This window comes from Lampetra fluviatilis, chromosome 49, assembly GCF_964198595.1.
Source record: "Lampetra fluviatilis chromosome 49, kcLamFluv1.1, whole genome shotgun sequence".
NCBI lineage: Eukaryota > Metazoa > Chordata > Hyperoartia > Petromyzontiformes > Petromyzontidae > Lampetra > Lampetra fluviatilis.
In genome coordinates this window covers 2,168,890-2,185,853 of record NC_136323.1, presented here as the reverse complement: position 1 = coordinate 2,185,853, position 16,964 = coordinate 2,168,890, and the positions used below count along the sequence as shown (strand labels likewise).

General features: G+C 46.5%; 1 protein-coding gene across 2 annotated transcripts; it reads left to right on the top strand.

The window, feature by feature from the left end:
* Positions 1 to 1,695: 1,695 nt before the first annotated feature.
* LOC144948430 (epoxide hydrolase 4-like) lies at positions 1,696 to 16,611 on the top strand. 2 transcript variants are annotated; one of them, XM_078877889.1, is made up of 8 exons: positions 1,696 to 1,819; positions 5,156 to 5,424; positions 6,031 to 6,113; positions 8,125 to 8,282; positions 9,307 to 9,435; positions 9,722 to 9,825; positions 10,954 to 11,102; positions 12,794 to 16,611. In XM_078877889.1, the coding sequence occupies exons 2-8, from the start codon at positions 5,179 to 5,181 to the stop codon at positions 13,020 to 13,022; spliced, it is 1,098 nt and encodes a 365-aa protein (XP_078734015.1). In that variant the 5' UTR covers positions 1,696 to 1,819; positions 5,156 to 5,178; the 3' UTR covers positions 13,023 to 16,611. The 2 variants fall into 2 exon arrangements, with proteins under 2 accessions (XP_078734015.1, XP_078734014.1); XM_078877888.1 differs by having other exon boundaries at positions 6,028 to 6,113.
* The last annotated feature ends 353 nt before the right edge of the window (positions 16,612 to 16,964 follow it).

Sequence of the window (16,964 nt, the reverse complement as noted above, 5' to 3'; positions counted from 1 at the left end):
CATCTGAATACGAGCGTTTTGATGAATAAAAAAGCACACAATTACAGCGGCTGAAAGGCATAAAAGTGCAATGCCCAATTAATTGCAGCGTAATGAAATCGTTCCGGGCATATAACACGCTTTACATCATGGGCATGGCTAGTTTAACACGTAGGCTTTCGCGACCAATATCATCCATAATACAGGTTTCTTTGGGTTAGATTTAACCCAAAAATATATACGCGATTAAACCCAAAAAAATGTATTTTGGATGGGCATGATTGGGTGACAAAAAACCCACAAGGGTGTTGGAATCATTGAGATGAGATGTGATCTTCTTGGTTCTTTCGGTAAAGTCACGTAGAATGGAAATAATAAAATAATAAAAATAAAACATAATAAAAAAATTCTCACGATGTTTCGGCCACAACGGAAGCAGCCGTCCTCAGGTGAAGAACAGGTCTGTCGATAAGACAGAGTCTGAATGACACGTCCTGGGCTTGGAGCGTCTATTTAAGCTGGGATGGAGGAGGAAGAGCGCCTTGACAAAATAATTTGCATATCGAGGAATTTTAGCATATTTATAGGAAATGCAGATATGCGACTAGTACTACTTGTGAAATGCGTAGGTTTGGCGGGGGGTTTAAAGTCATGTTTTGCCCGTGCATTATGCAGGACCAGCAGCATCAAAGGGAGGGGATAGGGGGAAGCATTAATAAAGGGAAGGAATGTTAACAGTATGTGATGTTAAGGCGCTTTGGGATGCCGAGGCAAATATATCAAAAAGGTTCAACGCAGAACCCAATTCATTAATTGAGTCGTGGCCCTGAATCAAGGCGATTCTTTGAAATCGTAGAGGGGGTTGGGGTGAATTGTGACCATCGACAGCTGCACAGCCAAATGTCGTCACACGAGGGATATTCTTGTGCTCGGCCATGGAGGCTCAGCCGAGCCAAGCGGAACAAAGTTCACGCCAAGAGTAAAACACAAGACAACCGGTAAGGTCATTTAGTGCACGAGTAACATGAGCTCGATGTTACAAATAAGCACTGCAAGGGCCTTGTAGACACCGTACAGAAATTAGGATTCTTGACAGGTAAAATATGTAGCCAGTGTGAATGAAATAACATTTGCATTGCCATCAAACGGCATCAAAGTGAACGTTCCATTTACTGCCATTTGTCAATCCACTGCTGGATGGGGACAACCCTCACCCTGTCGGTTTTAAGGTTTGTTTAACCCCACACTTAGCACGGGTTGGTAAAGGAGGTGGGGGGGGGGCGCCGGGACCGGTTCAGATATAAATCGCCAATCATTATAACACTCAAATTCCAGGATCATGGCGGTCCCTTGCCTTGAATTTAACATTGGGGTGTCTCCCGGAGCAAGATGGCGGACGCTACATTGACTTAACATTAGGTCCCTCCCTGAGTAAGATGGCGGACACTGCATTGACTTAACATTGGGGTGCTTCCCTGTGTAAGCTGGCGGACGCTGCATTGACATTGTGTGTCTCCCTGAGTAAGATGGTGGACGCTGCATTGACTTAACATTGGGTGCCTCCCTGAGTAAGATGGCGGACGCTGCATTGACAACAGTGTGCCTCCCTGAGTAAGATGGCGGACGCTGCATTGACTTCACATTGGGTGTCTCCCTCAGTAATATGGCGGACGCTGCCTACAATTGACGTGATTGGCGAACATCCCCCCCCCTCAACGCCTCCGTGTTGAGCGCGGAAGCTGCTCCCCGCTCTGTGCGCACGCTGCGGCCGTCTCGTCTCTTTTATTTTAGTTTTTTTTCCACCTCTGGGCTAAAGGACCCCTGCGACTTCGCCGTGAAGGTAACAACAACACGCGGTCACCCGTACACGCACAGCGACAAAGATCTCCCCCCCCCTCACCTTGTATATATATACCGCACGGCCTACGACAAACTCGGGGGCAATTACTGTGCAGTACTTTCACCACCACATACACAAATATACCCCTTGTAGCCTTAACAGACTGTTGGGGAAAGTGCTGTGAGTGTTACATTGCTTATGGCTTTATTTTGGTGATTTCGAAAAGTGTTTTGGTTTGGCCATGTTTGTTTGTTGTAGTACGGAGTTAGAATGATGGCTTGAATCTAAGTTGTCTTGTGGTTATTGTTGTTTGACTTGCATCCCACTAAAATTTTTGCACACAGCGTTGGTGTACAGTGCTTTTTTTCTGGAAGACTTTGCAGTTTTTTCCTGGATTTTTCTGTTTGCGCATAGTCACTTTAAGATGTTTTCTTGTTCACGTTTTTGTTTGTTGCGGTTGCACCCGATTCAAGAGCCGAATAGCTCCCGAGTGGCGATGTTGACACACCGCACCAGGTACCCATTTAAGGCTGAGTCGACGTAGGTACAGGGCCATCAACAGGTTCCCTATTTAAACGGCTGTACAGAGCCACACGAGGAACACATTCCTGCGGAGGGAGCTGGTAGGAACGTTGGGTTGCTCGGTCAATGGCCAGGATCAACGACTGAGGGCGGGCACAAGCCGGCGTGAGTAGGTTAAACGTTATTATTTGGTTCTTTCGGTTAAGTCACGTCTAAAGATAAAATAATAAATTAAATTAAATAATAGAATACGACGTTTCGATTGCAACACAAGCAATCATCATCAGGTATAATGAAATAGCGACATAATATCTAACCAGAAAACTATAGACAGACATATTAGCAGACAGATATCACAAGATACATACATAGCGAGAGCAACACAGGTGACAGAGAGGGGTGATCGTCTCTGTGGGGTGGCCTTAAATAGACAGAGGGGGGGCGGAGGCAGAGAGAGGGAGGGGGGTTAGAAAAAATTAGCATATCAATGAGTGGTCCAAAAGAAAACGTGGTGCTGCGAGTACGATGGCACAGCAAGCAAGCCTGAAAATCAGGAGAAAGACACACTAAAATTAAATAACCTAGTAAAATATCGAAATGTAATGTAATACAACACAGAGGGTCGGTTGTATTACATTACATTTCGATATTTTACCCTCCCCTCTCCACCCAGCCCCACCCCTCCCATTTTTTGATGCACGACGGACGGACACAATAATCCCCTGTGGGCTGGTGTAACCAGGAGGTTCCTACCAGTATAAACAGAGACATGTGGAGACACGTTGAGTGGTCCCGGTAACAGACATCGAGGCGTAACAGACAACGGTGAACAAACAGTGAGCCCCCGGATTTCAGGTCGAACTCCACTTTCCCTCACATTAACAAAGCCACTTCCGTGCCCTCGTTTAGGAGGCCGCTTTCCTATCTTACTGTTACATGCTAATCTCTCACATTAACATCACCAGCCCCGGCCACAACTTTATAACCATTGAGCTACACTCATTTCAAACCTTTTAAAACAGTCTGCATCAGCAGCAGACCATGCTTTCCCAACTGATGTTGGACGCTTGTGTTGCGCCCGAAACGTCGTGATTTATTTTTTTGTATTTTCTACCTACGTGACTTTACCGAAAGAACCAAAAAGTATGGATTCCTGCAGTCACGAAAGCTTCAAATCAAGATTCTAACTCCACTTACCTTGGGACAGCGATCCAGGGTCCCAGTGTGAACATGAACCGGTGTTACATGGTGTGGTGACTTCTAGAAATCTAGTTTAACTACCTTGCAACGATGATCCAGTGTGATAGGGAGCAGGGGATCCCAGGAATAGTAACAGAGCACCCATTCGCTTGGTTACAATTTTGGGATAAACGGTAGGGGGCTGTCCATAAATGATGTCACGCACCTGGGGGGGGGGGGTCAGACATTTGTGACGATGTGTGACGAGGGGGGGGGGGTTGAGAAATGTGACGTCACATCAAAATGCGTAACTTTAAGCAAATATAGACAACACGTTCTACTTAATTAAATAGACTTTTTAATACATTTTCCCTCCTACAACATCAGAGTGCAGCGCCACATTAAATACGCACTACAATGACAATAGTTTAAAGCGATTTGAAGCATTTGTTTTTTTTGGGGGGGGGCAGAGCTTTGTGACGTAATATTTGAGGGGGGGGTCTGACTTTTTGTGACGCCGTGTGACGAAAGGGGGGGGGGGTCAAAAATCGTCAAAAATCGCGTGACGTCATTTATGTACGGACCCTAGGCTAAGGATGTGGCATTCGTAGGTAACCACTGCGTGATCCTGGTGGCTCTCAGCTGAGTGGCCGGGTGACAACGCGACTCGCCTTTGCTGGTGATCGTCACATGCGACCCCGATGCCTGGCTCAGCTTAGTGCCAACCCCTTTGCGCTGGCGACGACGTGACTCACCCTGGCAGAGTCTGTCCAGCCCTGCATTGCACGCATCTGTGACCTGTCGCCTGATGAGGCTGGTTGAAATTATCGGTAAAACGTCTTCGTCGTATTGTAAACGTTGTGGGTTAACTCTAACAAATCGGTGTGCTGAATTAGTAACGAATTGGCATGGTTGTATTGACGTGACAAGCCTTACCAATTGGCTGTGGCTAGTGGTGGGTTGAACGACACATTTATATTTACGCCATCTAAACCAAAAAAACCTCTTAAGGATAATATTGGGCACGAAAGCCTACGTGTTCAACTTGGCTTGGAGTTCATGGCCTTCGTGCACAAAGGGCCTTTTCTCTGCGAGTCGTGCCCTCGCACCCTGGGGCTGTTCTCGTGCTGTGCCCTGGCAATTTGTGTTCTCTAGAGTGAGGAACAAAAAGATCTGGGACGAGAATTCTGTGGACTGGCATGGGAAGTGCATACGATATGTGCAGGCGTGTTGTGAAAATTTGCTCTGTTTTTTTTCTTCACATCGTTGCCCTGATGCACCTTGCAATTCATGATTAGGAATTCCCTACCGGCACCCGATAAGTTTAGTTGTGGTTTTTGGTGTTAATAGAGAGTTGTTATTTTGCAGCCGAAGCTTGGTCATCGTATTTCATCCGGGGTGAGCATGGGAGGGAACCATGAGTGGATATGGTGGAATTTAAGGGGGAAGATCAACGCTTTCTGCCACATAGCTGTTACAGTTACCAAATCTCTCAATGTGTATCCCGTATGTTTTTTAAGGCTATGATGTGACTTTTGGAAACAGAATGAACCTACTCAGACGTAACACCAAGTGTACATTCTGGCCTTCAACGGGCATCTTATGCTTGTTTCCTAAACCATTTCATCCTCCAAGGGCTCGTCACCAACAGGGCGACCATGCTGAACATGTGGGGTCGCCTTCTGCTGATGCCCACGCAGCTGGTCCTGCGCGTGCAGTCGGTGTGCGTGCGGGGTATCCTGTTTGCCCTGGCGCTGCTCGCAGCGTACCTGGCCTTGCTCCGCATGGCGTGGGGCACACTGAGACACCCGCGTGCGGCGCTCAAGAGGCCCCACGTGCGCACCCAGCCACCGCCCTGCCTCTCCGACAGCACCTTGGGCGAGCACGCCTTTCTGCGGGTCCGGGTGAGAATTTTTTGGGGGGGTAGTGTGGGGTTGCAGGGGGGTGTGGATAGGACTTTTGCTTCAGAGTTTCTCTGCTTGGAACAACTAATAAACAAGAGGACCTCGTAGGCATTGTTCGGGAATGTGAACACACATGCTTTCATAATAAGTCATAATCAAAGTTTATTTGGATTAGATCCCGTGACTATAATTGTGCTATTAACGCTGCATGTTAGATATGTTTTCTTTATACTGTTCAAACAATCCTAAGATTGCTTTTATTTAACTTACAATACAATGCAATATAATTTGAGTTTACAAAGCTTTTGAATGTGACCTCGCCAAGACGCTGTACAATAAATCAAAACCTGTACGTTGTCAGCTTGTGGGCGAAGACGAAGGATGTTATTCTTGCTTCACAGGAATTGGGAATATTAAGCAGAGATGTGGGACCTGGAAAATATTATTTCAGTGCCGGTAAAGACATTTGGACAGATGGAAACAGCCATGGGTAGAAGAGAAGTAGAAAAATCTTGAGCATTAAACCTAAGGCGTCGCGCTGCGTATTGGAATGGACACGTGGGTTTTTTTAGTTTGCCCTTTGCTGCTGTGCTTGTGTGCCAGGAGTCGGGAATGCGGTTCCATTACGTGATGGCTGGTGACAGAAACAAGCCTCTCATGCTGCTGCTGCATGGCTTCCCCGAGTTCTGGTGAGGCGTAGTTGCGGACGGAACGACGCGCAGAGCTTTTCAACCCGAGTCGCTGGAGGACCATGTTTGAGTTCTCAGTCGACCGGACTTTTGTCTGAACCGTAATGTGTCCAACCACCACACTGCAGGCTACGACATATCTCTTTCTGGTTCTATCCTCGCACCGCTCAACTTTGGAATTCCCCATCATCATGTTTGAATTTGAGAAATGTGTTACGCTCTTACCTACTGAATTTCTTTGATTGCTGTTTGTTGCTGGTAGTTTGCGGTTTTTGCCTTGTACTCAGCAACTGGGTAAAAAAAATACCACCCACCAATGGCCTCGCCCCCCGCCAGATCAGTGCATAGGAGGGCACCGAGCGTGTCGGTATTCCGTCAGCATTATCGACAGCCCATGCGTAACTTTAGAAGGGAGGGCGTTTTCCAGACTTGGTAATCTGTGTGCGCTGTGAGTGTGCGGATTTTAAAACCACCGCGTTATAGCTGTCGTTCATTTGCGGTCGCTTGAAATCCCCCACGATTAGAAATCCACGTTTTTTGTGTGTGTTGCGTGGGCTCCTGTGGATTAGCTGTGGGTGTTGGCAGCATAGACCATAGTCTTCATTGTTAAGAGCACGACCGTCATTGTCAACGTTCTTCAATTACTGTTTAGAATCTGGTCTTGAGGTAATACAATACCACTGTCTTCCTGTCAGCTTGCGGTGGTGGGAGGGTGTTCAGCCCAAAATGGGAAGGTTGCAAGTTCAAATCTCCGCTTCGTGTACAATAAAGTTAACGGTGATTGTATTATGGAAATACTTGCCCAACAGAAATGCATGTTGCCGATTAGCTTGTTTCAGCATACAGACGCATTGACTGACAATCTTGCACGTCAAATTGGATGTTTAGACCTTAACTGCAGCAGCCTTAGCCATTGGTGCAGATAACTCGAACAGTTATCGGCATGGTTATGCAAGGACTGCAACAACTGACCTTTGCCCTTGAATGCCACGGGCTGGTTACAGCAACCTTGGGAGTCAGGTGAGGAGCTGGTTATCACTGTTTAAATAAGATTTATGCAAAGCAGTTTCCTTTGGCAATGCTGGCATTTTCCTTTGGCAATGCTGGCATTTGGCACTGCTGGCGATGTCCTTTTCTGCATCAGAAGGCTTAGATATGAGTTTCTGTTGCCGAGGGAACTCAACAGAAAGTAAATCATCATAGGGAGCATAGTACTATTTACTTTTTTTATTTTATCAGGTAAGGCCCCACTGAGCTGTGTAGCTCTTTTTCAGAAGTGACCTGGCCACAAATGATAGCTCAACAAAGTGGCTAATATGCCCGACTGTGAGGGCGGGCACAAGCCGGCGTGAGTAGATTAAACGTTGAGTTTTATAAGGGCACCACGGGGTTACCAGCCCCTCCCCACCCAGCCCCACCCTCCCCATCCAGCCCCTCCCCACCCTCCCCACCCAGCCCCTCCACCCTCCCCTCCCCACCCAGCCCCTCCCTCCTCACCCAGCCCCTCCCTGCACGACGGACGAACACAATAATCCCCTGTGGGCTGGTGTAACCAGGAGGTTCCTAGCAGTAATATTATATATTCATAGTTATTTATGTGAAGCATGCTTTACAATTCCAGGAGGGTTCTGCTTAGAATGTTGGACCAACTCCTGATGAGAGTATTTTTGTGCGGTGGAAGCAAATTTGGTGTCCCAAACCGAACCCACACTTAAAAAGGTGACAGCACTCAACGAAACATGAATACTGCTTCTGTGTCTTCCTGAGCACGGGTTTGATGTGGAATCCCCCCCCCCCCCCCCATTGTCTCTTTCCCAAGTTGTTACAATAACTTTGGTCAATGCAAGAATCGTGTTAATGCTTTTACACATTTTAATTGTGCCATTTGTTGCTGGCTGCTTTACGCTCTGGACCACGGGTCCTGTGCTCGGCAGCTGTGTTTATGTAAAACAAAACAAACTGCACACGCGCAGCTCAAGAATGCCGTGGTTGCCACGCTGCCGCATCCCAGGTTCTCATGGCGACACCAGCTGCGTGAGTTCAGCCCCGACTACCGCGTGGTGGCCGTGGATCTGCGCGGATACGGCCAGTCGGATGCGCCCACACGGCACGAGGACTACAGCCTGCCGCTGCTGCTCGAAGACATTCGGTGCATCATCGAGGTTCTGGGTGGGTGCCGACAACCATTCGCCGCGAAGTGGCGGTGGACATCGCCAAGGCATCCGTGCCGGGCTAGGTGCACTTTGAGGCTACTGAGGCGTCGAAGGCTCCCTGGCACGGGACAGACGCAGGTGTTGTGGGTTGACCGACTGATATTATTGACAAGTGCACCACCTGTGCTTCCCATTGTGCCAACTTGCTGCATTTTAAACACCCAGCACTCCTGTACAGAAATCAGGACTGCCGATAAGTCAATCTGTAGCCTGGTGTGGATTTCACACCTGATGATGATTGCTTGTGTTGCAGTCGAAACGTCGTGAGAATTTATTGTTTTATATTTTTCTTATTTTATTATTTCCCTTCTACGTGACTTTACCGATAGAACCAAGAATATGAATCCCTGCAGTCACGAAAGCTTTAAATAAAAAATTGGAATTGCAATCAAAAGTTACAAAAGTGACCGTGACATTTTATAGCCCTTTGTCAATCCACTTCTGGATGAAGGCCTGCCCACGCCGTGTCTGTCTTAGGGGTTGCTTAACCACATGTAACCATGCTAGTCAGTGACGGCTGCCAGGACCGGTTCAGATATAAATGACTACTCATAGCCGTGGCAAGGCATCAAAGTCAGATTGTCAGGTTTTTAACGTGGTACGCGAACCACTGTGCCACGCCTCCCCTTTATCATTTGCATACAGAATAACATAAATAATTGCACGTGTATATGAAATATTTATCCTTTATAATATGCATAAATAATACATAAATTATGTACAAAGTCAATTCGATGCATGTATTATGAGAATAAGATTTGATGAATCATTACGCATCTATTTTCCACTTTGTCAGAGTGTGTTGTAAGGGGATGGTGACCAGAAGCCTGATTTACCATGCACGACTCATGTGCACGTGCCATGATCTTCGCACAGGTTTCTGGGATGAGCGTGTCAGTTCTGTCTGACTCCGCTGTTTAGCTCTGGCTGGCCGCACTCTCTGTGCATCGGTGACCCCTGCCATGCCTCCCCACCGCCAGGCTGCACGGGGTGCATTCTCGTGGGCCACGACTGGGGCGGCCTGCTGGCCTGGCGTTTCGCCATCCACTACCCGGAGATGGTGAAGAAGCTCATCATCATGAATTGTCCACACCCGTCCATCGGCCTCAGTGAGTAAGAATTTTGTGTTTCGCTCTCAGTGGGGGCTTGTGTGCAAAGTGGCACATTTGGCTCGCACTAACGATATTGATGAACACAGCCACGTTTCACGTTCAAGATAATTTGTTTAATCCAGTGAGAACTCAAGTACCCAAGTTCGTCTCATATGCATCAATGACCTGTCTATCCAATTGCTGAGGGAGTGAATCCAAGAGAGGGTGGGCTCCTAGGCAGTTGACCGGACACATGATAAAGCTGCTGTCTCCTTGTCCATGTCCTGCTATGTGTGGCTCTCAGGCTACGCGGTGCGTCATCCTGCCCAGCTGCTCAAGTCCAGCTACATCTTCCTCTTCCAGCTGCCGTGGCTTCCCGAGTTTCTCATTCGATACGGTGACTTCCACGTAAGGCCTGGTTCTGATTTGAACAAAGTCCTGGGAGACGTGGCTCATTTTTTTTCTAACAGTTGCTGAGAGCAGTCAGTCTGGTAGACCAAACATGGCTTGCAGGAATCAATGATTGTTGTTCACAGCAAAGGTAACCGTGGTAATAGCGATAGACGAGTGATAAATAGGCGAATGACCATCGGCGAGCAAGTGACTGGAGTGAATTGGTGACCTTTGGATCATCGGTCACCCTGACTGCGTTGCGTTGAATCAAGCGCAATGAGGCGGAACTGGGGGGTACTTGACCCCGGATATGACAGGAGTGTGTAGCTCTGGTGCAGAGAGACACTTGGCAGCTGCTCTAGAAAGCCTTTTAAAGTGGTGACGAACAAAACAAAATAATCAGAATGTCTTTAGTTCGTCCAGAAAAGCCTTGCTGGGTCTGAATATTATTTTTGAGGAGGGGGAAAGTTTGGAAAATGCAATGCATAAGTGTCTAGTGTGTGGAGGGAGGAAACCGGAGGACCCCGGAGAAAATTCACATGCATGGAGGGGGTAGCACTCAAAGCTCCACACGGATGATTTGAATTCACTGTCTTAATTCAAATTTCCTGACCACCTCACAGCCAAGGTTTTGGAGTTTAACAAATTTGTGGGATCCACAAACCCTGGGCTTCTCAATTGTTGCATTTTAGCTGTGTGCCAACGTGTGAACTTTAGCTTATACATAAATAAAACATTTCTCAATGATGTGCGAATAAAATCGCATGAACAATAAAACCCACCAGACAAATGTTTTCAGCAATACGAGTTAAAGTATGCAAACGCTGGATAGGTTTTGACTTTTCTGAGTCTAATTAGCAGAGTATGGCCTGTTACCACATTCTGCTGGGTTGCCTGGTGTAGGCAGGTGCTCTCTAGAAACACAGTATATGGCCCTTGAGTCCAGTACAGCAAGATTATATATTTTGCTCTGTTGTGGTACATTTTTGGTACTAACACGGTAGGTAAGCAGATACGGGCCTGTTTAACCACATCCCGTAGCATCTGTTGAACAGGTCCCACTAGTGACGAGACTCAGAACGTTGAAACCAGTCCAGAGTTTTAACACTGAAGCGTGTCTCCTAAGCGGATGGACCTTCACAGATGTTGCGTGAGGCTTTCAATGGGAAGAAGGCCGGCATCAGGAACAAGGAGTGTCGCTTCACCGACGAGGAGATGGAGGCATACCTCTTCACGTTCTCTCAGCCCAGAGCCATCACGGGCCCCATCAACTACTACAGGAACATCTTCAAGTGAGTGGCATTGCTACGATATAGTTGGGCCTTCAATGGATATACTGCATCCTTGGATACCCCTTCGTGTGCGATGTTACATCTCAAGGCATTATCCAGATAGAAAAATGCAATTACTTTAGTAATTTTATTTTTGAAACTTGTTGTGTCAAGGGAAATAATACAATATAACATAATACAAATTTTCACGACGTTTCGGCCACAACGCAAGTAGCCGTCCTCAGGTGAAGGAAAGACAGCGTCCTTTCCGACAGCTCTGTTCTTCACCCGAGGACAGCTGCTTGCGTTGTGGCCGAAACGTCGTGAGAATTTTTATTATGTTTTATTTTTATTATTTTATTATTTCCCTTCTACGTGACTTTACCGAAAGAACCAAGAATATGAATCCCTGCAGTCGCGAAAGCTTTAAATCGAAATTGTCTCGACAATTTCAGTAGTCCCTCGTTATTCACGAACTTGCCATCCGCGATTTTGGCCTTTCGCGAATCGCACCTGGAGCTCTACATAACTGCATGGAGAGAAAGACCGTAATGAGACAAAGTGATGAGGGAGAATGCGATGTGATTAAGTGATGAGATTAAGAGATGTGTTCTGACAATTTTCATGTATTTAATAGCTTATTTACGTATTTATTTAAGATTATTAATAAAAAATATATACGTTTTTTGCAGGCCAATATCATTATCCGCCAAGTTTGATATTCATGAGCATCTCCGTAGCGTATCCCTCGCGATTAACGAGGACGTAATTATATTCTGCAATCTTGCAAATATTCATGTCATGAGATAACAATTAGCTTTCAAAGTTAGTGAGCAGTGCACAACCATGTGCCTTGAGAACGGCTCTGGAAGAAGATGTCGTAACGATTCATGAGGTTTGTTCAATTGTCTCTTAAACCACAAAAGTTGGTGTACACCATTACCATGCTCTGCAAAGAGTGTGACGTTTTCAATCAAAGCAAAATGTTTAGTGTCCATGTTGAGACCATCAACTTACCTCCCTTGACAAACTCATTTTAAACCCATTCCTGCGGAGGGAGCTGGTAGGAACGTTGGGTTGCTCGGTCAATGGCCAGGGTCAACGGCGGCGTGGTGTATTCCGCAAATATGCCCGACTGTGAGGGCGGGCACAAGCCGGCGTGAGTAGGTTAAACGTTGAGTTTTATAAGGGCACCACGGGGTGACCAGCCCCTCCCCACCCAGCCCCACGTGGCATATTTTCAGCTTTTAGAGAAAACAACATCTTGTCAAATGTCATATAGCTCTATCAGGGCATACAGCCAAGATAAACCAACTATTGTGTTTAAGAGGCAATTTATATCATAAGTTGTGTATTGATGTAAAGTTACTGAGGCCTTTCTCTAACGTACGCAATGAACCACTGTCTGCAATAGTTAGAAATGGATATATATTTGTTGCGACATGTCTAACAGCACAATAAAAATGTAATCGTCAAAAGAAAATCGACAAATAAATTAAAACAGTGCCACGTTGTGCACAATTAATATCTCGTCATCCTGTGCGGGAGGCTGGACCCTGCCACAAGTAATGTGGAATTTCCACCTCTAGTTCTAGGCCACCGGTGGCAATGAGTGTCTCCCCGCTGCTGCTCTGAGCTGGGAGACGTGTTCGTGCGACGTAGGAATGCCGCGTGTATTCTCCACACACCCCTCTCGCCCGCTCTCACCCAAGCTCTGCTCCGAGACGCCACGTGGAAGTGAAGTCCCCCACGCTGGTCATCTGGGGCGACGCCGATGCCTTCCTGGAGGTGGGCATGACGGAGGGCATGCAGCAGCACATTAGCGCGCCCTTCTCGCTACGCATCGTGCCCGGCGCCAGCCACTGGGTACAGCAGGACCAGCCCGACGTGGTCAACAAGCTCATGTGGACCTTCCTCAAGGAGACCGACGACTTTTCATAAATTGATTGCTTTGCCGCTGAGCCCCCTCTGCTCAGATGTAAAACGCTCATTAAAGTGGGTGGAGAGCTAAGAAATCGGCAGGCATGTGACGACGCGTTGATTAATCGATTGTAATTGATTATCATGCTCAAGATATGTGAATCGAATCATGCGTGTGACGTTCGATTATCACGATTTCTATAAATAAAGTGGAAATAAGATGTAAATGTAATGCTAACAGAGCAGACAAAACTCTGGGAATAAGACTGGAACATTTATACAAAACAGATGGTAAAAACCAGACAAACAAGAATAGATTTTTCTATTGTATTATTTAAAATCGTGTTAATTCATCGAATCACCACTTAGGTGCATCATTTCATACTTAGTATTGAGCCGGAAAGCACCTGGGATTAATAAAAACCCAAACTTATCAATCAAATAATAGCAGAAATAGTTTCACTTATGCAGTTTACTCGTGATGACGGTAAAATTATTAGGGTCTGGGTGTCATTGCTGCCAAGTGCAGGCCCTGAAAATTACACGTTTGAATTGAATCCCAGTTTTCTTTGGCTCTCGGTGGTCCAGAAATATCACCTTCGATTTAAACTGTGAGCTGCAAAGATTATTTTCCAGTGTTGTGAGTAAAGCCATATGAGCTGCGACTTAACCATTAAAAAGCACACGAGGAAAGGTCGCTTGGTGGCTTATGCCAGAGCATTCAACTGGCACTGCTTCAGATCCAATTCGCTGCCTTCGATTAAGCCCGGTTCTCAAGTGCAGGGAGTTTATGGTCTTGGCTGAATTACCAATAACTGTAAAAAAAAAATGCATTAAATTTGGTCTTGCACTTAAATTGGCTCTGAGAATTGAGTTTACATTATCCTGCAATAAAAAACATGTGCCCCTCGTGTCGATAAAGATGCCTGTTGAGACTTCGGTACAGTTTCTGTGATGTCATCTCCCATGACCCTTCTCCAACACAAAGTGATGCACTGCCCCTGTGACATTTATGAATGTAAATGTATATATATAATGAACTAACACTGTTAGCACAATTTGAATATAATTATGCATGTTGAACTTCTTTTGCACCATACGTAGCCAACCGTGCTAAACGGAGGTTACCGTGTACAGCAAAATGTATTTGCTGGACATGGTAATCTATGGTTGCCATACGTGCCAAAGTTGTGATTGAGCCAAGATCGGACCTGAGCCTCGGTCTCAGATTTGAGGACAAGCACCGCTCGCTCGTGATGCGGCGATTCGCCCGCGAGCGACTGCCTGCCAAAGGCTGCCACCAATTGAAGTTGATGCAGGAGGCCACTGGGCAAACTAACTGGTATGGTCACACCATCATCAGGTTTGGGATTAGAGATAGATTTACCGATACAGGCATCGGAACGGTCTTCACGAGTCCGGCGACCAAGTGAACACCTTCGGCGAGATGGCGGGATACTGCTCGGGAAAGTCTTGGAGGTCGTGTGTCTGCTTTGCAGCGTTGGCGAAGCGTAGAGTCACTTAGTGGCTTTGGCCACGATAACGCCTTGACCTTGAGAGATCGCGTGATGGCTACCGATTGGCTGCAGCACGATGTTTCGGAGCAGCAGTCTCTCTCACGGTTGGTCCCCACTACTGGATGACCTGAATCCACCCCGGGCAAAGACTTGAACTCTCACAATCCTTCCAGTTCTGGGTCGAGAGCCGAATACGCTTATCCACGCATTTCTGTGCACATTGCCATCGTGTGATGCGGATTGAAAAATGGCTGGTTGAAGATACGTGAGAAATTGTATTTAATGGTTTGGCTATCTTGAGTATTGTTAGAGGGCCTATTTGTGAATACTTCTGAACTATACACTTGTATAGTTTACAAGTATTCAACCAGAGCCAGGTTGCGTTTTTTTTTTCACTGAGCGAATTAGTGCTTTACCAGGATTCCCATCCCACAGCCAATTATGATTTATTTCATTAAAATGCTAAAAGTCATTGGCTAAATGTATGTACAATCTAGTTGTTCAAAGCATGCATCGCTGGGCTGATGCGTATTTGTGATGATGCCGCCCACAATACACTCAACGTGTAACTGATTCATTGACATCGGTGCCTATGTCTAGAGGCAGTAGTGATGGTCAATTAAATATGCTATTTTTAGACGTTGGATCAGCCTAGCGTCAGCCTCTAGTTTCAGGGTGAAGTGTCATGTATCAGTAAACTGATGCTGCTTCACAGAATTGAGCACTTGTAGGTGACAGAAGACAAAAATAAAACAAATTAGCATTTTGTGTTGATTTACGGTGGCGTTTATATATATAGCAATTGCTGTGATTTAGGATGGCTGACTAGAGCATGGGTTCTTTGCTTTGCTGTTTAATAAATTCGTTCTATAGTGAATAAAATGGATTGAGTGACAGTAGGATAGATAATAATTTTGACTTTTAACGCGCCATAGTATTTGCTGTTCACAAAAGAGAACAACGCAGAGGCGGAGAGAATCACGGACAAGTGGAAGGCAGCCATGTGGTCAGCTGGTATCGACAGTTGCCCAAGCCCTGCAGTCCCCTCTGTATCGAGATGTTTTCGGCCATTTCACGAGTGTTCGTATGTGGGAGGAAAACTTGAGCAATCTGGAAAAAAACCCACATGCTAGGGGGCAACACTATACCATACAGAAGGGATAGATAAAAACATTCTTGCGGAGGTAGCTGGGGGTAACGTTGGGTTTCTCGGTCAATGGCCAGGGTCAACGGCGGCGTGGTGTATTCTGAAAATCTGCCCGACTGAGGGCGGGCACAAGCCGGCGTGAGTAGGTTAAACGTTGAGTTTTATAAGGGCACCACGGGGTGAGCAGCCCCTCCTCACCGAGCCCCACCCCTAACACTCCCCACCCAGCCCCTCCCCACCCTCCCTTCTCCACCCAGCCCCACCCCTCCCATTTTTGGATGCACGACGGATGGACACAATCCTCTGTGGGCTGGTGTAACCAGGAGGTTACTACCAGTATTAGTCCCAATGTTGCCATTCCACCTGGCGAGCCATCTCTACGCCCATGAGAAGGACGTTTTTTTAACATTTGTGCGGTCCACCAACCCTCACACAGCGCTGGATTACAGGCATGCGCCAACCACCGCCGCTCAATTGAGCAGACATACTAAATGGCTTTAATATTGGCAAGAAGGTATACAGTATTGTGGCATGAGTTGTATATGCATGTGTAACATTGATTACGGCCATTAGCTGAAATGTCAACGTTATTTTCTTTTGAAGTTGTGGTCATTGAACAATTCGATTTATATATTACATACTGTGTAAGCATTTGATTTCATTGATCACTAATTGCAATTTTAAATATTGCTTCCATTGTAATGATTATTAGGGAGGCGTGATTGCATAGTGGTTAGCACGCTGTGATATTGACAAAAGGGCGATAAATGTAATGGTCACTTTTATGCTTTTTTATGACAATGCCAATGTTATGTAAATTCGCACCATGCTTCAGATTTTACCTGTCAGGAGTCATTTCTGTACGGTGTTTGCCAGGCCCTTTCAGTGCCTATTTTTAACATCGATCTCATGTTACTCGTGCAATAAATGTCCCCGTTGTCTTGTGTTTTACTCTTGGCGTGAACTTTGTTCTGCCTGGCTCGGCTGAGCCTCCGTGGCCGAGCACGGGGTTATCCCTCGTGTGAGATTTGGCTGTGCAGCTGTGATGGTCCCCCACCCCCCCATCTCTGATTTCAAAGAATCGCCACGATTAATTGCCACGATTCCATTCGTGAATTGGTTCCTGTAACCCTATGGCGTATTTGCCTCGGCGTCCCAAACGGTGCCTTACATCTCATCTCAATGATGCCAATGCCATGCTTTCCTTGGGGATCCGGGATCGGTTCATTTGGCGTTCTGGTGTGGTCCAGGTTTGTGTCCTGGGTGGGTGGGGGGTCCATGTTGCTTTTTGAGGCATCT